The following is a 25,429-nucleotide window of genomic DNA, read 5'->3' as shown; positions in this document are numbered from 1 at the left end:
TGTATTTCTCTATTTGCAATATGTGGGTCAAACTTATGGCTTCAAATACTCCCCTGGGTAGTTGAGGGAATTAAGTCATTTTTAATTATTCAGGTTAATTATTCTGTGGCCTAAATGATGCATCATATTTAACTTTTTTTATGTGTGTGTCTTAATCTTGGGTGTATTTCCATTTTGCCATTACAGTGGCATAGCCAAGGTAAGCTTTTTTTGTTTTTCCCTGAAAAAAAACAGTTCAAGCCCAGTCCAAGAAGATCATAAATGCATTAGGTACTTTTGGTCACTGTCGTCAGTCTTTGTTGCTAGCTCAACAAACTGTTTGTAATGCAGTCATAGTTAACTAGAGACTTTCAGTGTGGTCACTGTTTGCATACCTAGTTCTCATCATCTCAATTATCTGATTGTAAGGTAATGTCAGAATTCATGCAGTAAATTCAAAAATAAATTCAACTCAATAATTAACATCACTGTATCACTTTCCTAGATACAATGTCTTTTAAAATACATAATGTATATGTTTCAGAGACTTTTCAAACACATCCAACTCAGGTTTTCTTTTTAGTTATGAGTCTTTAATACAATATCCATTAGTTACACAGCCTCCAGATATAATAAGATGAATGTTTTAATTATGGAATTATACAGTTTCAGTAAATTTATAATTACTTTTAAAGGGCAGAAGAAATCATATTTAAAAAAGTCTTTGCAACATGGGATCACAATCTTGGAAAATCGTTAGGGAATGTGGCCCAGTTCTTTCTTATTTGATAATACTTGACTGAACATTACTGAAAGAAAGGACCACAGAAACAGTATTACCTAAAGGCCCAATGAATCCATGACACTGTGTGGGGTTTTCTGTCATTATCTTGGCATTCATAAAAATCCATAAAATAGGAGATACCTTCAATATTATCAACCATTTGTTTGAGCATAAACAATGGGAAGATTTGACTTTAATTCACACCAAAAGTCTGCATATGATTAGTCCATTCATAGCCAATTCATGACATACGGTACACTGCCACATTGACTGTAACTGTAGTGTCCTCTGCACATGAGATATACTGCAGTAACAGAAGGCTGTTGTGAATACACTCCTAAAAGATTAAACTGTTCTGTGTACTGCAAGCCACTTCCTGTGGATTACTATCAATTATGAAAAGGCTAATTCTACAGAGCATTCTGATTCTCTATAACCTGCCTCTTTTTCCTCTCACTGGGATTGCATGTTTATTTTATTAGAGATTTAACATGTTCAGATAGAAAGAATTGAATTAGAATTGAATCTTATTTTCATAAAGCAGCAAGACACAGAACAAATACATAGAATCAAAATGTGAACCAGGTCTCTATACAGAGAGGGAAAATCATGTCCAGAATCAAACTGGAAAAAATAAATATTTTAAATATAATTCTATTCGCTGGGGACTACAGGCCTTGAAGGGAAGAATAAAATCACTGCTTTCAGAGACTTTGACTATTTTTTTTTCTTTTTTTAGGGTGGCACAGGAATGCCTGGGCTGTCAGAAGACCCTGGTGGGGACTAATGGACACGCTCTTCTCATGAGGCTGGCCCTGAAAAGCACTGAGACAGCTAGAAAAATGAAAACAAATTCACTCGGTGTTCCACATCCTGGCAACTTTGATGGCCACTCTGTGTAGCGATAAAAGGAAATTTCCGCCCACCAGCCATATGATAGTTCATAGATACCCGCGACATCCACCCCAGGTTCCCGTAAACCATAGAGCGTGAACCTCTGCACGCGTTACGCTCTCCCAGTGAAACTCCAGGCTGTCAGGTGAAAAGAAGCGACTGGTGACTCTACATGTATCGGAGGAGGCATGTGGCAGTCCACACCCTCCCCAGACCGACAGGGGATAGCGCATCAACCAGGACTGTGGCTGGTCCACACGGGGAATTGGTATAAAGACTAAAATTGGAAAGAAAATGGGGGGGAAATGGCAACAACAAAAGAAAAGTGGGGTGTAAGGTGGAAGCCCAGAGGTACCGTTGCCAAGATGTTTCATAGATGCAGGGCATATGGCCTCTACAGAGCAGTTGGGCTCAGCCCTTCACATTGTCATATTCACCTTCACATCCACACAGAATTGCAAATTGCACTCGTGCCTTTAATTCACATTAATATAGCCACCATTCAGTTAAGACCATACTATCGTATTTAGGTGCCTGGATGAACTTAGAGTAGGAGCTTATTGGAAACATGACAGGTTGCTCTGTTATTCTATACCATGTGAATACACACAAAATACATACTATTTGAACAGACCAAATACTATAACCTGTAAAAATAGCACAAGGTGTGGCAGGTACTGTCCCTCACTCTGTGGTTCAAAACAGAAGCACAATAATATCCAAGATGTGCTGTACTATGGATTCAGAGGAAAATAAACAGTGGTAGAAGCCTATAGAGGGTATGCACATGACGTCACAGTAAGTGGAAGTCACTGCGGTTACACCCACTGAGTCGCAGAAAGACTACTGAGTGGCAGCGTTAGCATTCAGTTTGAATGCCGCAAAAACACAAAAAACACATCTAAAATGGGAAAGAGTTGTTGTGCGATTGACTGTACAAATAGATTCAACTAGAAATCAGAGCTCTCTTTTTACAGACTGCCGAAAGCTAAAGAAAATGGATCGCTGCAATTTGTGGAAACAACTGGAATCCAGGCACCGAAACGTGGATTTGCGGTTGTCATTTTGTGTCAGGTATGTTGGATTTTTGGTTAAATTCATACCTTAAGTTATGTACTGTATTGACTACTCATCAATTAAATATTTAGCATTTTTCATTTATATTCTGTGTAACTGTAAAGTTTTTGTCAGCATTTATTTAAAAACATCCATGATGATGAGCCTTGTGTTCTACCAACAAAGGGGGGGATGGTTAGATAGTATTAGCTAGCCAAGCATATAAATTATTAAGGTATGATTTTACCCAAAATCCAACATACCTGACACAAAATAACAACCGCAAATCCACGTTTCGATGCCTGGATTTGAGTTGCGATGCATTTGCTTCTCTTTTCTTTAGCTTTCAGCAGTCTATAAAAAGATAGCTCCAATTTCTTGTTGAATGTCCATGGACCACTGGTTCTTTGGTAAGTTGTAAGGATCACTGTCGAGTCCAACTGCCTTTAATTTAAGCAGATAATCGTTTGTTTTACTCCCGGTTTTGCAGTTTCCTCTACTAAAAGCAGCCATGTCGCAGCATGTTTTGCCACTCAGTCCTGACTGAGGGGGCGTATTCCGGTGGGAAAGTGACGTCAATGCATACCCTCTATACCCTTCTTGCTCTGTTCCATGATGTAGGTACATACAGTGAAGTTGGGTTTGGATGTGGGGTTGTTTGAGCTGGCTGAGTGAGAAAACAGGCTCTGGTCATGACACTGTGGTAACACAAGAGCTGCAGCTGACAGCTGTGAGTTCATAGTAGAGTACCTTCTGTGACCCCCAAGACAAAGGCCCTGGTGCCAGATCAACCTCGATCAAGTAGACCTGCCAAAGGAACACTAACCTCCGACGGGCCATGCTTGACAGTGCATGCGTGCAACTGTGCTCAGGGATGAAACAGGCATACGTGTAGAGCAAGATGACAAGAGGACTTAAATTAATCCTGTTCCCAGAAAAGTATAACTGAATTTTATATTAATAAAACATTTTTAATGTATTTATATTGTTGATATTTTTTTTCTACAGAATGAAGGATTTGTGAAGCAAATATTCTTGACCAATGAACCTGTCCAATAGTCTGAATAGTGAAACACTCAGCTAGATAGAAAATTCCCAAATGACATCTTTTTAACCAGGATCTTTCTTATTCATCAAAGAGTCAAGCATGTACAGTTCTTTGGGCTGCCAAGACTTCTTTGAGCTTGCACACAGCTCTAAAAATACTGACCAGTTGGAAAACGTCACTTTTATCATTGCCCTTTCCTCGAGACAGCCACAGACACAGCCGACATGGTTCCTGAATTTCCTAATGGTATTTTGCCCCAAGATAAAACAGTTGCATTATGGGGGTGGGGAGGCAGGGAGAATAATAATGACGAGAGGAAAAAACTCTTCAGTAATATAAATGGTGCCTGTGCTGTTGTCAGCAGAGCCAAAGAAAGGCCCTCCATTATCCTGCCAGGATGCTTGAGACCACGGTTTTCAATGACTAGTCACAGAACTCTTTGTGATCCCAGTTCACCCTCAGAAGTACAGGCTTTATATAAAATACAAGTTGAAAAAAAAAAATCTGTATCTAAAATGTTACTGTATAAATTGTTTAAGAAGTGCATTCAGTCTATTGGAACCATCTGCTTGATGCAGCGAGCACAATGTTGTAATGTCTGGGCTATGATGGAAAGCTGGCTGCTTCTGAGCATATTAATATTGATTTAGGAGTTTTTATTTAACAATAATCATGTTTTTCACTTACAACATGAAATGGCATATTTCTTAATTTCCCCAAAGTAATCTGCCTGCCCTTCAAAGTCAGTATTATCAATAAATAATGTTTGACCCAGGAAAGGGCAAAACTGTTATTAGACTTTGACATTGCCCATACTACAAAGAGTTACTCAGATGGCTGTAACCCTAAACAATTGTGTAAGGTTTAATTATATTTATTAACAGTGAACTGTGCCACACAGAACACAATTGCAATCTGTCTGCAGTTTGTTTATCATTTAAAGGATGAACCATTGATCCAAGGTTCAATATGTGGCTTATGGGAGAAGCGCAAGAGAAATCCAGGGAGGCAGCGCTCCAAAGGTTATTAATCTTCGCAGCAAACAGATGCACATAATTGGTATACTGAGAATGTATGGGAGAAAGGGAAGAAAGCCATTTTGGTAAACAGTGAACAAATCTACACTGTAATCGATGTGCATTTCCAAGGCTGGCTTGTTGTTGTCCCTGGAAGAGTCAATGAGCAAGAAGCAGTAGTAATTCAAACACAAAGATGACCGAAGGCAGACATAAAAAGCAGAAACCCAACTGACTTAATTGCTGTAAGATGCCTTAAAAGGTCATTATGGCCATCCAATGTCTTTTTATAGCAAACGTGATCAATTGAACATACACTTAACCTGTTCTTCTCTTCCCATAAGTAAATGCCAAACAGCAACAACAGGATCTGCCATTTTGTGAACATGCAGATCAATTCAGGCAATGTAGTTTTATTGACAAGACAGTCAGTTACCTCTTCTGGTTATCACAGTACATTGCCGACTGGATCGGTACACCTAAATGTAAATGCCAATCAGATTCATACCAATCAGATTCATTTGACTGCAGAATAATATGGAAATGTTCACTACAGTCTGTTTGCAGTAAGGGATCATGGCAGATGATGCAAAAGCCAAATGGTTGATTAAACCAGAAAGGTAAGGCAGGTGAGGCTTTTTGAGAGGCAATACTTCACCCCAAATTTCATAATGATATTATATTGCAAGCATCCCCTTAAAGATGCAAAGAGTTAACGTAGAGAGTGAATGCAGTGAGTCACTGAATGACTTTTGGTCCTATATTGCACCTCTTATCCCACTCAGTGCTCTCTCTGTGTCAACTCTGCAATGCCATACTGCTATTATTGCTCACCATCTGCTTTATTTATACATCAATCTGCCCACACAGCATTGGGAGTATGATGAGTGACTCGCAGCTAAGAAGGCACCATCTCAGAAAAACTTACCTCATGTTACTATTTTATTTTAAAAATGCATATCTCCTCAATGGGTTCAAATTACTCAGGATGGACGGTACAATGAATGCTCGCAATGAATCAACTGCCTCCAAAATATTGCTTTTATACTGCTTCATCAGGCTGTTTAATTCAACTTTTAACAGCAGATAATTTAAATAATTTATTTAAACTGAAAATTACGAGTCTAAATGTGTTAAAATGATTGCAACAGGAAAGGGAATTTGCAGTAAATGTGTTGTTGCTCCTTTCAGAACTCAGAACTAATCCTAAAATACTACAAATCTGGAAAAAAGATTTGAAAAATTCAGGAACATGAAAATTTAAAAACTTATAAACACATATTCTCATACCGACTCTATTGAAGGATTATGCAGCATAATAATGGTATTGAATTTTTAAACATATTCACTTAAATTAGACAGTGCATTTCACTGTGTTCTAATTAGAGCACACAATGCAAAAAATGTTGGAGATTTACCAAACTGACAATTACTTCAAAGATTTTCAGATGACACTCAGCAGAATAAATACTATGAAATAGTAATATCATCAGAATGATACAATTTTCACATAAAATAATCTTCTGGGAAGAGATAAATCCAGTAGAAACTCAGACATCTGAAATTCAGAGATTGTGGTTGCAGTCAGAACCACCAATCACACAGTTTTATGGTGCTCTAAAATGTTAAAAAAGTGTTTAATTTCTATGAATAGAAATTATTTATAAATGAATAACCCATTTATAAATATATATATACAGTAAAATGTCCAGTGTTAATTCAACTTTAACATTTTTTAACAACTCTACACTTGTGCCAAGTATTCACTCACCATTGCTAGCAGTATAACAAAAAATTAGTCTAAAAAATTATATTTTTTTCATCAGATTTTCAAATTTTGCAATGACCGTCTATTTAACATTGTCAATTATATGTTTTAATGTATTTTCAATTCAGCTCTCATAAATTTTAGTGTTCATTTACTCAGGGCATGCAATTCAGCAATTCTAGCCTGCAAACAAATTCCCCACATTCTCTGATTGCACCATCCATTTCTTTGATAGGCTTCATAGCCCCAAGCCACAACAGTAGCATCAGGCTAAATAACTACACAGCCCTTGTGAGTACTGCAAAATCAGAGGAGCACCAGTTTCCTGGACATCAACTTCCTCTGCGCATTATGGTTTTATTCCATTTGAGTTTATGCCAAGTAGTGAATATCATGTTGTAGTATAACATAAGCTAACAAGTGACAGGAAAGCAGAAGGTGTAAAACTGGCATGTAAGAAACACAAAAACAGGCTCAGAACAAAAACTGATAAATAAATGTACTCAGCAAAATCAGTGACGCTTGGGATTGTTCACAATTTATGAAATTCAGGACTTTGTTCAGTGGCTTTACTTTAGAAATAGTTTTTTTGGGTCTGAGTAACTTTTTTCCCCACCTGTGTGAAATGTCCCTATTTAAGCTCATGGTATGTTCAGCCTTAGACAGGACAGCAACAACAATAACTTTCTTTTAGCCTCCTGAGAGCACTGACCTAACTGTGAAGCCCTCCCTAGCTTCCCAGCTCCACTCCCTCGTTTGTCAAAGCTGACCCTGAAAATAGCAGATGTTTTCTCATTTATCTTCCCTACCTTTAGACCTATTTTTACAAAGTGTCTGCAGATTAAAAAAGATCCCCATAAAAGAAGTAGAACAAGAACTGGTTTACACTATAGATGAGTGACTATGGGCAAGGGGACACAGACACCACAGAATACACATGCTAAATAAGGGCTGCCACAGCAGCAGCTTCCATGTATTAATTACAGCTGAATTATAGTTACCATTCATTATTAGTCAGTAGCAGCATTTCCTACATGTTTCATTATTTAGACAATACAATTCTGAGTAATGTCATGCATAATATTCCTTAACACTATATAAATACACTCATTTAAATTTGACTCAGGTATGAAACTGAAAATGCACACTGAGCGGAGTATGCGGAGTACATTTAGCATAACAAATCAACAAACTGCAAAATATTACGTAGCAACTTGAAAATTCATTATTTTCTAAGACCCCTAAAGTGATTCCACACAATAATATTTTGAATTCAATACAAATTTAATTAAATGACTGAATAACTATTGAAACCATTCACACCAAAGTCTAATTACACCAGTCAAAAGAAAAGCTCCAAAGTTAGAAATGAAGAAATGCCAATGGCTTTCACTGTTGAGTATCAATGTGAGACATTTGAAAAGAGCATTTCTGAATTGTGGAATTACTACAGTATTTCTGTGATTAGACAAGGCTTCTTATAGTGTGACTTAGTTTGTGTATACTTATAAAAACTTTAAGTTGTGTAGAGTCTAAAGAAAGCATCAAATTATAATGCAATCATAGTAAGATTTTTTTGTGAGTAGACCACCAAAGTTGTTTTCTTTATAATGACCACACTGTAATGGTAACACCCAGTACAAACTGACCAAAATGTAAAGTCTATATTGTGGAACTCTGCTATAAAATTCAAGGAGCAAAAACTGTCTTCTAACATCATCAACTTCTAACATGCAGGGCATATCAGCAACTGTCAATCAACTTCTAAAATAGACAGATTTCCTCTCTGACCTGCTGCTTCTGTTGCTGGAGCTCACAGTGACATAGCTGACCCCTGACAACGCCTCCTCCCCAGCTGCTCTGGCTTTTTCGTATGCCCTGAGGCATGAAACTTACCTGTCAGCTGCTCTTTCACTTTTGGATGTTGTCAAGCCTACAGTAATGCAACAACCTGCTGTCTGACATGTTCTCAATTAAAATTTTTACTGTTTAACATTTTACATTTTCAGTTTAAATTATTTTACTAAATCAGTCATCAGGCAACCAACAATTTCAAACAATGCCCCATTTTTAGTCAGCCTTAATGACTGAGTTTACTTATCTCTGAAATGGAAATGATGCTCAAAACATTTTCTAACTATTTCAATCTAGTATGATAGTTAGAAAACTGAAAACCAAATGAAGATGAAATTGTCTGCTGTCACTCACAGTACACACACAACTGTTTCTGCTGGAACAATGCCAACGATTTGGTCCTCAACATAAATATTAAACAGACCAATGTGATGAAGTGCCTTCACACAAGTTGCCAGAACAGCTTCAATGTGCCTTGATTCTACAAATATTTTCAGAACTCCACTGGAGGGATGGAAGACCATTCTTCCAAAAGATATTTCCTCATTTGGTATTTTGATGATGGTGGTGGAGAGCACTGTCTAACACGTCGGTCCAAAATCTCCCATAGGTGTTCAACTGGGTTGAAGATGACTGCGAAGGCCATACCATGTGATTCACATCGTTTCCATACTCATCAAACCATTCAGTGACCCCTCGTACCCTGTGGATGGGGGCATTGTCACCCTGGAAGAAACCACTCCCATCAGGATAAAATTGTTGATTAGGTGATTACTCAGAATAAATTTGTATTGATTTGCAGTGACCCTTCCCTCTAAGAGGACAGGTGGACCCAAACGCCAGGAAAATGCCACGGCATAGCAGAGCCACCGGACCCCCTCACTGCAGGGGTCAAGCATTCAGGCCTGCACCATTCTCGTGGTGTACGCCACACATGCACTTGCCCACTTGTCAAGAAAATGGTGAAGGATGACTCATCTGACACATAATTTTTTCCCACATCTCTGTGGGCCAGTGCTTATGGTTTATGCACCACCAAAATCTCAAATGTACATTCTTCTTTGTAATGAGAGGTTTATGCACTGCAACCCTACTACAGTATCCCTCTATATGTCGTTGTCGACGGACTGTTCTTCCTGTCACAGTCTGATCACAATCTGCATTGACAGTCACCTGAGGAAGAGTTGCTCTTCTGTTTTTCCTTACATATCGCATTAATGAACAAGAAGCACAGTTTGACCACAATTTCCAATCCTATTTACTGATGTCTTTCCCATGGATCTAAATGCAGATGTCACTTTATTCACTGTTCCTATTGAAACACTAGCCAGTTGTCTTTGTGACTGAAGCTCCTGCCATCCACGCCCCAATAATGAACCCCCTTTCAAAGTCAGTTAAGTCTTTCCCTCTTGCCATCTTGATCCAAAATTGAGGTCAACTGGGTCTGCTCAACATTTTTACACATGCCACAGAGAATGATATGATGCTAATTGCTTAATTGTAACTTGCAGTACATCTGTATGGAAGCATCTGCATTCGTTATTTCTCCACATGTTTATTGAGCACTGAGTCCTCACAGCAAGATGGTCCTGGGTTCAAATCCAGGCCTGGACCTGTCTGTGTGGAGTTTGCATGTCCTCCCCGTGTCTGTGTGGGATTCCTTCGGGTAATCCAGTATCTTCCCACAGTCAAAAGACATGCAGGTAGGTTAATTGAAGATTCTAAATTGCCCATGGGTATGAGTGTGTGAATGAGAGTGAATGGTGTGTGTGCCCTGCAATAAATTTGTGACCCGTCCAAGGTGTATTCCTGCCTCCCACCCAATGCACGCTGGGATAGACTCCAGCACCCCCCGTGACCCTGACCAGGATAAGCAGGTGCAGATAATGGATGGATGGATAAATAAGCTATATTAACAAGGTTACATAATTTTTCTTTGATATAGGCTGATTTGTAATTGTTTTGATACTTCCCAAAAACCCTGCTGATGCCATCATATTATAGAATATATGTAGCAGATTAAAGTAATTATAGAAGAGCTTAACATAAAATGGAAATAAAAATATACAGTATATTGTTCTTTTTTGCCTTTTTGTAACATATATTTTTTTGTGTAGGACCAATATTGAATGTTGCTATTTAGCAGCCAAGTATTGTCATGCTCAGAAGCTCTTCTTTTCACAAAAACATTTTGATAGCATTTAACCACACTGAGTTAAGTGACAGTTATCACGTGACCTGCTGATCAGTTTAATAATTTCAACTCACATGCAAATCATTTTTGTTGAGCACTACAGCATCTTCAAAATTGGATGTTGCCTAGAGTACCACCCAGAGACATGGCGTGAATTTCTTTCCTAATTGCATCCTGCTTTTGTTAGCAATTAACTTTTTTTCATGATCCACCAGGTCTTCGTACATAATATAAATGTGAGACTAATAACATGCAGTACACAAATGGGATAGATATGCAATTTGTCGGCCTCCTCCACTTTCTGTGTTTTAGCATACTCCAGTGCTTTCAACACAAAATTGCACAACTACGGCAAAAAGGAATTTCAATAATCACAATTGTATTCTACATTTTTTCATTTTTTTAAAGAGGCAAACGGGAAGAGAAATATTCCCTTTTCCCCTTAGAAACAGAAATACTGTGGATTGTTACAAATGATATGCCTCAATAGTAGAATTTCTTGCAGTGTGCCATCATTTCAATCTTTCAAAGAAAATATGAAATAGCTCCTCATGTGAAACTACAGTTAGACAGATTCATCAACAAAAACTGAAATATTGTCAGGCGCTTTTGGCATCTCTTCCAAAAAATATAACCACAGTAAGTAATTCTAATATATTTAGGTCGACATAATAGCTGATTCCATATGTATTTCCACAGACTGTGGAGAGTATTATTTGATCTACTAAGAAACAGCTTGTGGATCAAGTCATGTTTCAATATACATTATTCAATGTAACAGATGCTCAAGACATATAATGTATAGAAAAGTTACTAAACACGGGTATTAACAGCAAGCTATTGGTGATTGATAGTGATTGTGACTTTACACTAGCTTTAGGATTAGACTATGGCAAAAAGACATTTCAGTTCTAATTTTTAAAAAACTACACAGGCCTGAGAATCACACAGCACAGTTGTCATGTCATCTGATACATAGAGGGCACAATACCCTACAGATCACTAATTTCAATCTTGAAAGAAACCAAATAAATCTCCTCAGGCCGACACTGCACTGAAATATAATTGACTAAAAGTGTTTTAGAATTATTTTTATTAAGAGCCTGTCAATGCACTGTGAGATTTAAAGCTAAAACCAATTAGACTCTTCCTACTGAAAATGGGGCTCAGAGGGCTCAGAATCTGAGAGAGACTGGAGAGACAGCTGAGCAATGAGGCACCATGACTAAAGCATATACCAATTTAGCTGCTTCTGTCATATTTCTGATATCAGACATTGAGCAAAAGAGACTTCCAAGTAAATCTATTGTAATGAACATGTAGCTACTTAAATGGCATGCTGCAGCACATAAAATGTGCAAGCATTACTTCACTGTTATGCGGTAAAAATGGCTCACAAGGTATGTAATGTAACGGAAATATTGAGTGAAAAAGCCTTGAAAAAATCTGAGTAAGTGTACGGTATTTTTGTAACCCTACTGAATACACCGTATACTACACCATGTCAGTTTATGAACAGTACAGCGAGTGACCGACTAAATGGAAAATGGACTGCATTTATATAGCGCTTTTATCCAAAGCGCTTTACAATTGATGCCTCTCATTCACCCATTCACACACACGCACTCACTCACATGCCAACGGTGAAAGGCTGCCATGCAATGTACCAATCAGCTCATTGGGAGCAATTAGTGGTTAGGTGTCTTGCTCAGGGACACGCACAGGGCGGGGGATCGAACCGGCAACCCTCCGACTGCCAGACAACCGCTCTTACCTCCTGAGCTATGTCGCCCCTAATGAACTACTAATGAACTGCTGCTAAAGTACATAATAGGCTTCCCTCCTCCAAATGACACATATCATTTCTGTCCATTTTTGAAGCCACTTCCAATTATTATAACAATACAGCAAGTATTTTTACTCAAGTGTCCAAGATATCATGTAGAATATTAGTCAATTCATATCAAAAGCTGAAGGATGTCCATCCATCATCTATACCCACTCATCCTGGCCAGGGTCTGGAGTCTATCCCAGCCTTGCATTGGGCAAGAAGCAGGAATACTACCTGCATGTCTTTGGACTGTGGGAGGAAACCCACACAGACACGAGGAGAACTTGAAAACTCTTAGCTTCAAACCCAGAACCTTCTTTCTGTGAGGCAACACCCACTGCACCACCATGCTGCCCGCTGAAGGACATAATTCTGTCTTACTCTTTTGTTAAGTGTCCTCAAGAAGTCTGTGGCATGGACTGAAATATCTTTAGTCCACATCACAATTTTTCTATTTAATAAAACAGAACAAAAAACAAAATAATCCTTAGCAATTACCTCATTATCTCACAGGTTTTGAGGTATGCAGTTTGATGGTGGCACATAAATGACTGAAATTTTGCCGATTTCTAGTGGTATTTTCTTACTATGTGAAATGAATTTTGTAAGTGTCCTTGGCCAAAAGCATCTGCCAAATCAATAAAAATGGCAAAAGTAGTTCTCTTCAAATAAATGTGCTGTCAAAGACACTGAACTTGATACCAAAACCTGAGAGCTAGATGTTACATTACATTACATTACAGGCATTTAGCAGGCTTTTTTTTTTTACACAGCATGTACATCATATCCATCTATCCATTTATACAGCTGGATATATACTGAAGCAACACAGGTTAAGTGCCTTGGTCAAGGGTACAACGGCAGTGCCCTATACCAGGGAATCAAACCTGTGACCTTTCGGTTACAAGACACTAACACGTTATACTACACAGTCCCATATAAACCTATGTTATCAGTTATCAGCATAGTTGGTACATATAACTACAGATAAATATAGATTTGTATAGATATCTTTAAAGGAATGTGATGTTTCACTGAGATTAAATATGTTGAAGATCATGATAAGCCACCAGGATGTTTAAAAAAATGTACGGTTGCATTCTACGACTGAACAAGATTCACCTGTGCCATAGAGCCATCGAAAACACTGGATTGTTTCCGATATATAAATGAAACCAGCCGCCGAATCACTGCCTTTCATTTTTAGTTCCTTGCACCACATTACTCTCATTACTGCTTTGGAACCTAATCAAGGTCGTTAAAAAGTCCATTTAAACCTGAACAATGCAAGAGATAAAAGCAAATAACATCATGTTAAATCAAGCAATGCTGTCTGCCTTATTTGTCCTGAGGGGATGCAAAAAGATCTGTTGTGCTGTTCCAATTTGAATCATCCATTTTTTCATATTTTAAAGTCCCTATGTAGAGATTTTTGTTTTGTCTTGGAACATGATCTGCAAAAACTGATCTGTATATTCTCTGCTTCTCAACCCAAAAAACAAATACAATACAAAAATAAATCAGCATTATGACCTGATACTCTGACAGGATGGGAGTCATCACAGTCATGCCATTCTACAAATATCAGTCTTCTGGTAGTGTAGGTACGTACTACAAATTTATTCACTTATTCTTAAAGACATTTCTTTGGTGAGTTCAAATGTTCTGAAGCAGTGGTAGCCAACCCTGCTCCTGGAGATCTACCATCCTCTTGATTTTCACTTCAACCCTAATTTTGCACACCTTAGTCGCTACTAATTAGCAGCTCAATGCAGATCTTCAGCTGTAGTGTGCTTTATTAGGGTAGGAGTGAACACCTACAGGATGATAGATGTCCAGGAACAGGGTTGGTTACCACTGTTCTGAAGTGATCAAAATCACTTCAAAGTTATGAAGTACACTACAACCCTCAGCAGTGGACTTATTTTGATAATATTCATCATCCTTGATGTGTGAATGACATCATTGTTTTAAACTGTACAACCACTAACCAGACGATTTGCCAAATACTTCCTCGTCCAGTGGCATGTGGTGGACAACAGTTTTTGATGTTCACAGTTGGAGCCAAATGAGACAGTAAACAAAATGGAGGTTTAAGGGAGTGTTGCACAGACGAATGCCAGTGTTGCCCAGGGGAAAAATTCCAATAATTAGGCTGGTCCTCCCATTTGAACTAGGCTCGTGCCCACGTGAGCATATCTGTGTGTTTCACAATGGACAAAGAACATTAAATTCAGAAAGGTATTAAGAATTAAGATTCATTTGTGCACTTCATAAAATTGGCTCATTAAATTCACTAGAAAGCCATCTCCACTTATGTAAGTACAGGTTCTTTAGAAATTGAGGGCCCTATTTTTACTACAGCATGTAAATAGCCGACAGAGCTTTACCTTTCTACAAGAGGGCATCAGTATCCATTGTGGAAGTATATCTGTCAGTATATCTGTCACAATTCCTCTGGGCTAAGAGTTATAGGTAGAAGGTAAAATTTGGTTATAAAAGCAGAATTGTGTGATTACAAACATAAAATTATGGAGTACAGGGCCAAATTAAGAAACGTTATGGAGCTCATTGTATTTCCTATCTGAGCTGCTTGTAGAGTTAAATATATGCAGCCCTCCTTCTCAAAATGATAACTAAATCAGGCAATGTTCAGGGAAAGCAGACAGAGTAGCTGATATTTGATGCAAGGCAACTGTGAGTGTGGGCTTAGTTGTAGCAAAGCATTAGCCCAAACATGTAACTTTTATAGTCAGAACACAGGATGCTGTTGATGTGCAGGAGTTAAAACATGTTTGCACATACAGTATGGAATTTAAAGGTACACTGCCTGGCTTGTGTTTAAAAAGGGGGCACTACAGAAGAAAGAAGAAAATTAGTTAAAAATCTAGGATGATTAAGTGATCCCACTATATGGTGCTCAAATTAACTGAAGACTTACAGGTAGCAGAAGAGAGAGGGGGGATGTAAAGAGGGGGCTGCGGCCCCCCTACAAGTAATTCATGGACAAGCAGTCTTCAAAACAGTCAATTACAGTGTTTTCGGAGATGGACTGGGACAAAAATTTAACCCACCAAATGTTAGTTTAAAGGGGAATCTCACTTTAAAACACATATGAGCTTATTTTATTTCTAATTTTCTTCTAATGAATGTGTCGACCTTCATTTTTCGATTAGTTATTTTGTTTTGTTAATATTTTATCATGTTTTGTTGCTTACCTCTACAAATTCAGGAAGTAGACCTAGGCAGCATATCATTGCGCGACTTCACCACCATGCTTTTCTTTGAAGAAGAAGAAAAAACCAGAAACCGTACTACTATGTGGACTTGCGCTAAAAAAAAATAGGTCCTGGTTTCTAACGTTAGACATTTAAAACGAAATAACTAATCGAAAAATGAAGGTCGACACATTCATTAGAAGGACAATATAAACAAAATAAGCCCATACGTGTTTGAAAGTGAAATTCCCCTTTAATCATTTTTTTAAATATAGAGTTTGTTGTGCTTTGAAATAAAGTACAAGAAATCATATTTGTACAACTGAAAACTGTTGCTACATGTTGATACATGGTCACCATCTGAAGTCTAATGTAGATTGTTCCACAGACTTGTTTTGGCTGTGCTTTGTGGGTTCTTGTTCCTTGATCAGGTCTATGCACACTCTAATAGCAGACCTTGTCTGTCGTGTGACTGTCTGTGCCACTTCACAAGACAGGGAGACAGTCGCTTAACAGCTACAAGTTGATTTAGATACATACATATCTACAGTAATTCACATATCTATTCTTATTATCAGTTTTGTCCCAGCCATATAAGAATATGATTAATATGTGGGGACCCTTCTATGTTAATTTTTTTCTTCTTATAGGGTGTAACTTGCCTCATATAGGAGGTCCCCAAACATATCCTACATTTTAATGGACAATCAAAATATGGACAGCTCAGATAATCTCTTTAATACTTTACATTTTCAACTGCACTTAAACTTGGCAATGGAATATTACAGCAGAACCTGTAGTTTAATATTAACCCCTACATTTGTTCTCTCTGTTAGAAGGGCCACCCAGAAAAGGCATTAGATTTGCTTGTTTACATACTTTCATTAGTTTTCTGTGAACCTGCCTAAGTGAAGATTACAACAGAAAACAAGTTATAAACAAAGAAAGTTGGCAAATTGAATGAGAGAGAACATAATCTTTCTGACTATACAAGTGCAGGATTTGCAGTTTTCAAAGTCAGCTGCTGAAAGAGAGGGGAATTGCCAAAGCGTATTATGCCACAAGCAGTCCTGATTAAAAGATGGCTTGTAAGGTCCCAGTTAATAGCTGAATTAGTATTGAGTTGCAGCACTGTTCCTTGTTCCCACTCATCATTGACAAGAAATCTGCATCACAGCTTACGTAAACTGCAAATGTGCAGAGCTATTGTGAAGAATAGAGAATTCTGACATTTGGTGTCTTCACAATTGTGCTTGATGTTAGCATTTACATCCCACCTATCTGTCATTAAAGCAGATCCACACTGAGCAAACCACTATGCTCCAAAAAAAACTCCATTAGGGACAAATAGAATATCCAAAAACCAAGTGTGCAAAGGACTTGATAACACATGTACTCAATATACATTGTTGTACGATTATCCATTAGCATTTTTTTTTTCACTTTTTTGCTGTTTATTCATTTGTTTTCATTGCGTTGTTAAATTGTTCAAAAGTGGGATTTTCTCTCAAAAGGAAACAACATAAAATGCTTGGTTTGGTAAAGGCAACTGAGCACATACTCAGTGTGGGCATTCAGCATTGAAATCCAAAATAACACATTCTTCAAGGTTTTACTTGCTCAGAAACAGGTTTGATTTGATTTGATCAGCCTTATGCATAGCTAAATTATTCTGGATACCCCCATTCAGACCTAAAAGGAGGAACTAGCCCAAGCTGTCCTTGCTGAAAAATAGTAAAGCTTAAGTTTTCCCTTCAAAAGCTATAAATAAACATTGTGGAAAAAGGTGCCGGTCAAACACTTCTGTTGCCTAGGCAACTATTATAATTCCTGTGAGTTATGCAATGGGTAAAGCTAATGTTTCAGTTGTCCAACACTATGAAGTAGAAAATATCAACACAAACTACTGGCTATAATTACAGGTTCAGTAACGTAAATCCAACATGTAGTCGACATTATTACTTTAGCTTTACAGTATATAATCCACTTCAAGAAAGAATTGAAACATTCTTGCCTCAGTCTCTCATAAAAAGAAAATTAAACAAGCTGGATATGAGAAAAAACTTTTTCATGGCCCAAGGACCTTGATTTTCAACATAGTTGACAATGAACCACCTGATTCTGGGTAATTACAAAGTGCTTTAGTCAACAAAGTGGTGTTTCACTTGCAATTCACACAATTATGACTCTCAAGCATAGTTTTACCAGAGAGAAAATTATTGTACAGTTCATTGTTTTTTTCTTCAATTGAGTTTCTTTGTAGTAAACACTGAGCAACCCAAGGTGAAGTTTTAATATTTGTCATCAGTAGATAGGTCTTGGTTTCAAAGGCTTTCATAGAGACAATATGTGACGTCATTGCTCTATTTTATACCTACCTTTACCTTAAAAATGTTATGGTTTATCTTTGTGTAATATGCTGCATGCTTACCTTATCTGCCATGATCATGGAAGACCCTCCATGGATGCCCAAGATGGGTATAAATGTCTGGGATGAAATAAAATCCAAAATCTGGGCAATGGCTTCCTGGTCTGTGCCATCCCCGAACACCACTCCGTGGATCCTAGTCCCAGACATCAGGTCGCACACGTGAGTTATGATGCTCTTCGGGTCAGTCTCATTCACCAGCAGCGTTACCATGTTCACGTCAATGGGATCATCCTTGCTCCACAGAGCTCGAATGTCTCGTTCCGAGATGTAGCGGGTTCGTCCCAGGATCACAGCAATGTTCAGGATCGGGACTTTCTCTGCTCCAAAGGCCACGTCGATGTGTGAAATAAGAACTGGGAGTGTCAGGAGTGCCAATACTAAATTCCCCATAGTGGTCAACTTCATCCCCTGCAGAAAGAGTGGCACAAACAGAGGGGAGTTTCAGCAACATGACATAACACAGAGACATTTTTTATGACTGAGCATCAGCAATGTCCCTTTTGTACCTATGCCGTGCCACTTTTTAAACTATGTATATGCAAAGTAGAGGGTGGCACGATGGTGCAGTGGAGTGGAATATTCTCCCCGTGTCCACGTGGCATCCTCCACTGGTTTCGTCCCACAGTCAAAAGACATGCAGGTAGGCTAACTGGAGACTAAACTGCCCATAAGTATGAATGTGTGAGTGAATGGTGAGTGAATGGTTTGTGTGCCCTGCAATAGATTGGCGCCTTGTCCAGGATTTATTCCTGCCTCTCATCCAATGCATGCTGGGATAGTCTCCAGCACCCCCCATGACCCTGCCCAAGATCAGTGGTTATAGGTAATGGATTGATGGATAGACATAAAGTAAACCATTTTAAGTAGTTAAGTGTAAGTAGTTATAAAAATGTTACACAAATCTAATCATTGCATGCCCAAAAGTAAGGCATTACTTTGAGACTTGCCTTGGAATGAATAATTACAGACCAGTATTTAGTCTCTTATGTCCATCAGTTTAAAGTGGTGATTACATGGGATTGTAAAACATGTGCCTGACATATCAGAAAACAAGTCTCAACAAGGAAAACAGACAAGCATACTGAAGGAAAAGCAGATACAACATTTTAGCATTTGTGGGCATGGATGTAAATTACATAAATGTTACCATGTTCTTCTAAACCTGGTATCAGTACACCCAAAAGTATCAGTACACCCCATGGTCTGGGCTGTTTTTCATGGTTCGGTCAAGGTACCACTGTTGAGGCAACAGTTTGGGGAAGCCCTTATCCATTTCAGCATGACAGTGCCTGCATGCATATAGCAAAGTCCATACAGAAACTGTTTGTTAAGATCGGTGTAGAAGAATTTGACTGGGCTGCACAGAGCCCTGACCTCAGCCCCATTGAACAGCTTTGGTACCAACTGGAATGCTGACTACAAGCCAGACCTACAACATCAGTGCCAGACCTCACTAATGCTCTTGGGGCCGAATGGAAGCAAATCCCCCAAATGTTCCAACATCTAGTAGAAAGCCTTCCCAGAAGAGTGGAGGCTGTTATAACAGCAAAGGGGGTACCAACTCCATATTAATGCCCATTATTTTGGAATGAGATGTTCAGACAAGCAGGTGTCCAGATATTTTGATAAAGTATAATGTAAATAAAGTACGCCTATTTGGTTGCATAGCCTTTAAATGCAATAACTGCATCAAGTCTACAGCCAATTGACGTCACCAAATATTGGGTATCTACTTTGGAAATGCCTTTCCAGGCCTCCACTGCAGCTGTTTTCAGTTGATCTTTGTTTCAGAGGGTTTCCGTCTTCAGTCTCCTCTTCAGCAAAGGAAATGCATGCTGTATTTGTATTTAAACCAGGCGACTGTATTTACCATTCCAAAACTTTCCACTTTTTCCCATCTATAAATGCTTTGGTTGTGTAGGAGGTGTGTTTGGGGTCATTGATTGCTGCAGGACAAAGCTCCTTCCTTTCTCCACTCTTTCAGCTTTCCATTGCTTTGGTAAAGGTTTTTCTCTCAATAGTCCATAAAACTATTCTGGAACTCTTCTGGATCATCTCTGTATTCTTTGGCAAATTCTAATCTTGCCTTTTGATTCGAGAGGTTTGCATCTTTCTGTGTAGCCTCTATAATTCTTCTCTGTATATTGTGGCTTATGATATTTTTTACCTCTGCCCTCTGGAGACTGCTGCTGATGTCACGTAGTCAGTGTTTTTGGCTTTTTCTTCAGAGCTCTTAGGATTTCTCTGTCATCAACTGCAAATGTCTTCCCTGGCTGACCTATATGGTTAGGTCCACCAGTGGTTTCTTCATTTTTAAAGACTTACGGCTGTAATTGATATACCCACTTTCTGTCATATCCTTCTTATTGAATTTATCTGTTCTATCAACGTACAGATTAGTTGTTTTTTAGCCATAGTTAGTTCTCTGGACTTCATGACGGTGTATGCTTCCGATTTCTGTGAAAAGTATTTGGCATTTGTTTTTCACATGGGTGATGAGTTCTTGATAACTTGTTTCAGTACATAAATGAAATAATAATTGTCAAAATGTGTTCTGTGTTTACTCAGTTTCCCTTTGTCTAATTTTACATTTTGTCTAAATATCTGAAACCATTCACTGCAACAAATGTGCAATAATAGAGAAAATAAGGAAATGGGCAAATACTTTGTCACAGCACTGTATGTTAATTTTGCACAGCTGAAAATGGGGGGACTCAACACAAAAACAGAAATTTCTGAAAAAGGGTAAAACACATATGCACATAAATACCATGAAATAAAAGCCGGTTGGTGAATATTTCGTTCCCAAATCCAAATGCCTTCAGTATATAGCAAACACAACAGATGTCACTCCACCATTACCATACTTTTGGATGGCATTGTATATACCTCATTCTTGCTTAAATAATAGCATAATTCAAGATAGAATATTAAAATGCAATTGCTTAATTTAAAGCCATACTTACAAGTGATAACATGCCATATCCGATTATGCATTAACTGTACTTTATTATTTTTAAAACTGAATTCCCATCGAATGGGTATTATTTTGGTGGGAAAATAAGATATATATTTTAAAATTCTGCATCAGTGATACAGCCCAAATTAGTTTTGTGTCGATTACATTATGATTAAACATTCATTGATTTTTGCGTCCAAAATATTGTCATTCTGATAACAAAAGGGGAAAAAGTGTTTTTTTTTTTTTAGTTTAATGATTACACTCAGTGCAGATGATGCTTCTCGACTCGCCTGCCTTTGCGCCTGAGTGTGAACTATGGAAGTTATATTTGGTGAATGTCGAATACCTATTGTATTATAGCCTAAAGGTTTCAATAACAGCATCAAAGCTAAACCCAATCGTTAATAAAATTTGACACGTATGGATTCTTAGATCCAGCAAAAATTGATTACGTATTTTTAGGCACACTGACGAAAGCAATCCATTTGTGTGTGTTTTACAGTAGGCTATATGCACGATGCTGGACCACTGCATTCACACGTTTGATGTTAACAATGAAATGTAGCTCAGTAATTGCTACTGGTTTTTGGTTTGATATTTACAATTAGGCCATGGATCAGTATCCTCAAAGACCAGATCGCTCTGCAGAAATGTTTTCCCAGGGGCGTCACGGCAGTTACAACGTCGGCATAGCTTCTCTAGTTGAATGACTTCCAGTGCATGACTATGGGTATGGGAATCACTATATTCAAACGATATTATCGCTCATTCGTTCATTCACTATGAAATTACATATAGGCTACTCAAAAAATGAAAGTACGTTTAAACACGAGTAAATAAGTCAAAAACACCACCCGCACCATGCATGTGTATGGATTAGTCAGAGAATTACTGCAAACACATTTTCATCTTAAGTGATTATCGACATTGTAATAAGTTGAGATGATTGGAATGTGGAGGGCAGGACTAATTAAATTATTGGTTATTCAAGTCATTCTTGTGGCAGTCTATTACACATCTGCTTCTAAATATTACACTTTGAAAATACAAACAGAATTCCCAGCTTTGTGTATGCGTGTGTGCGCGCGCGCGTACGTGCGTGAGCTTGGGCTGTCCTCGCCTGTATTTTATGCTTCGAATTCCATCGTCTTACGTATGCATGCTTTTCAGCTTTTCAACATTATATGTATGTATGTCTGTATGTATGCACGTATGTATGCATGTATTCGTTGTAATTCTTCTTTTAAATGTAATCTAAAATAATACAATTTATGTTCAATCTGAACGCACGTTATGCACCTGCGCACAACTATGCTCTGCTGTTAAAAGATGTCTCCAATACCGATTAGGCAACTACCCTCCGAAATACAGTTACATTTCGCCTAGAAATAAATTAGTCCGTCATATATGCAATCATACATATAGTCTGGTGTGTGCTTGCTTTCACGTGTATGCCTCATATTTCCTCAAAGTGGCTGCATTTTTACTCCGAGTCTCCAACGTTACATGTGAAGAAGCTGAATATTCGGACCATAAAAAACTGAAGAAATAATTTTAATGTACACCTCCTTTTCTACACCGTGACTACATTCAGAGCATGATAAAGAGTAAAAATTTGGATGTGGATTCTTGTTGAGGCTAGTACTTTCATGGGATAATCTTTATACAACAGCGCCCCCTTGAGCAGGGTTTCCGTCTGATCGTAAGTAAGTAGTTTGTTCCAATGGCATATTATCAGAACATACCTTCAATGTCAAAAAAATGTATCTGCAGATTGTCATGTTTGAAGATTTGGCATGTCGTGAATCCTGGCATCGAAGAGTAAGGTTTATTTCCATATAACTCTCAAGGCAGAAAAGCTCGTATCCAATGATCATTCTCGATCAGATCCCTCCATGTAAGCAACTAACCAAGATGGAAAGTAAGCAAAGTTGCTCTTCTACAAAGAAATACAAAATCGCAACGGGTTAAAATCCAACATGATTAAGTTGGAAATTAATAATTACATTACATTGCAGTCCATTAGTAAAATCCTTAACCATTTTCGCCATTTTCCAATGCGATAATTCAGTAAACCCGTAGGGAGAAGCAGCGTCGAAGGCAGAGTGGCTTCAAAGATTTGGTATTCACATGATCACGACACGAGTTGTAGGTAAAATAATCATCGGTGTTTTCACATGAAAGAAATTGTATTCTGATATGTATTATGGCAAATAATGTTTAAACCAAAAATAGTTAGCCTTGACAAAATTAACATAATAAAAAACAACAAAATAAATTAATAATCACATGAAAATGTGTCTAAACGCACCATCTCAACCACTGAAAGAGTATAAAACGCACACAAGGAGGAATTCTGCAATAATATAAATTTCACGTTATGGCACAAAACATGAAAAATAGCACTTCTTCGAAGATGCATTTCTGTTTAGAATACGGTACTTTGGTGAGTAGGCTAAAGGAGTGAAATGGAAAAATATGACAGTTCCTACTGTGCAAAACAAGTAACTGTAACAGAAACAGTAAATGGATGAAATTACTTACAGCATCGCTGTTCCACATAGCTCCAAGACTGTAATTTGAGATGACATTTCAACCGAATGTTCCATTAGGCAGTATTGTGATAGATATGAATAACAATTAACCCAGAATAATCCTCCAAGTTCTTCCCAAAAACACAGTATTACATAAATCCAAGAGTCTTCATTTTTACTGGGTTTCCACGAGCATGTCAGAGTCCTGCATCACCGAGTTTCCCACACTGAGAACGGTTGTAAGAGAATGATAATGAATCCGCTAATATATTTGGAATATGTAATTCTGCAGTAGGACTGCTGGACAGCTTCGAGTATATCTCTGCATTCCTTGCAGCTTATTGGGAACTGAGCGTTTCTTTCAAGTAACACATCCTTAAGGTGAACAGGAGAATTGCACCCTGTTTCAGTAAACCTCTGGAAAAGATCAAACTAGCAATGCAGTAAACTTCTTATCAAATAAACATAACAACTGCCCAGATTGGTCTCTGTTGGCCATCACACGTATGTAAATATCACAATACAACTCACTCCGGCGCTATCGAGTCTTGAGCTCTAAAAGGAGGTGGTGGTGGGCGGACGGGGGTCGTTTCAATAAATAATGCAGGTATCATTTTCAAAACCGTTTTCTTACAGGTAGGCTAAACAAGGCTAAGATTACACTCAAAATTTCGTCTGGTTGAGGAATCTTTAAATCCTGATCGTATTGTTTTCAGTGGAATCTTTTTGGTGGGAGTTTTAGCCTATCGATGACGTGGTTATCTAATTTGAAATTTGACATGCCCATGCAAAAGCAATAGCGGCTGCTCCAACTTTACTGTTCGTTTTCAGTTAAAATGTTTAGGGTAAGCGAAAATCTCAGGAAAATGCATATGTACGTGTCTATTTAATCTGTATTTAATAACAGCATATATTATAACCATTCATAGCAAATAACAAAATATTGTCTGGAAAAATCCACTTCACTCTTCTTTCAATCATTATGAGAAAACATGACTCGCTGCAGAATCTGGTGTCAGTACGATTTCATCGACCTGGACACATTTAAGATATTCAATATTCAATTCATTATGACTGTTTTTGAAAGGGCGCAATAGGATTTGATTGCCGTAGCCTATGTGAGACCCATGGACCATTACGTACACATACATGCCATTTTATGTTTGTGTCTTTTTCCAGTAAGAACTGCATACCCAGTATAGCCAATTCCTTAAAGGCGCAGGAATCACTTGTTTGTAAACCGTTATTCTGTATACGGTTACATTTTTTAAAGTAGAAACGTATCTTCTTATGAAATTTATAGCAAGGTAATACACTTCTTCGGTAATCACCGCAATATTGTATTGTACTGATAATTGCGAGGGAATACTATAGTCAAACGTTACCTCAAAAGTTATGTAATGAATGTGTAAAAACTGCAGGTTTTTCTAATGTTTCAATTGATGGTCACGTGACATAGTTAATTTGGCAGCAAACTACATAACTGCAAGTAAATCCCCGTGTCGTTCAAATAAAGAAATTACAAAAGAGACATTCGTTTACGTGAATGTGAACCTATCACAAAGATTAAAGATCTCCATCCTTCACCAAATTTGAAGTATTCGCGCCGAGCTGACCGAGGGGTCGCTGTCCTCTCAGCCCCCACGCTCGTGTAAGAACTTCAAATCTTCGCCTAAAAACGTTGCGTGGCGAATACATTAACAGGTTTGCTACATGACACACTTTTGTTAATTCTGTGTTTTCTATCAAGCAGTTTTACTGATTTAATCGCCATATTTTGTTTTGAAGCGGATTTTGCTGTACTAATCCCTGGTAGTTGTGCTATAGAACATTCTGTTTCCACGGGGGCGTATGTGTGTT

General features: G+C 38.1%; 1 protein-coding gene across 1 annotated transcript in view; it reads right to left on the bottom strand.

Annotated features, from left to right (window-relative positions):
- LOC135248259 (glutamate receptor ionotropic, NMDA 2A-like) overlaps positions 1-24,257 on the bottom strand; it is a 118,386-nt gene extending 94,129 nt beyond the window's left edge. The window contains exons 1-2 of the mRNA XM_064322666.1: positions 23,580-24,257; positions 18,074-18,481 (exon numbers count right to left, since the gene is read on the bottom strand). Coding sequence (XP_064178736.1) covers positions 18,074-18,481; positions 23,580-23,597 — 426 coding nt within the window. The 5' untranslated portion in view covers positions 23,598-24,257. The remainder of the gene's footprint in view (positions 1-18,073; positions 18,482-23,579) is intronic.
- Between the last annotated feature and the right edge of the window lie 1,172 nt (positions 24,258-25,429).

Source organism: Anguilla rostrata, chromosome 2, assembly GCF_018555375.3.
Source record: "Anguilla rostrata isolate EN2019 chromosome 2, ASM1855537v3, whole genome shotgun sequence".
Taxonomy (NCBI): Eukaryota; Metazoa; Chordata; class Actinopteri; order Anguilliformes; family Anguillidae; genus Anguilla; species Anguilla rostrata.
Note: the sequence above shows the minus strand (reverse complement) of the source record. Positions and strands in the feature narration are given on the sequence as shown.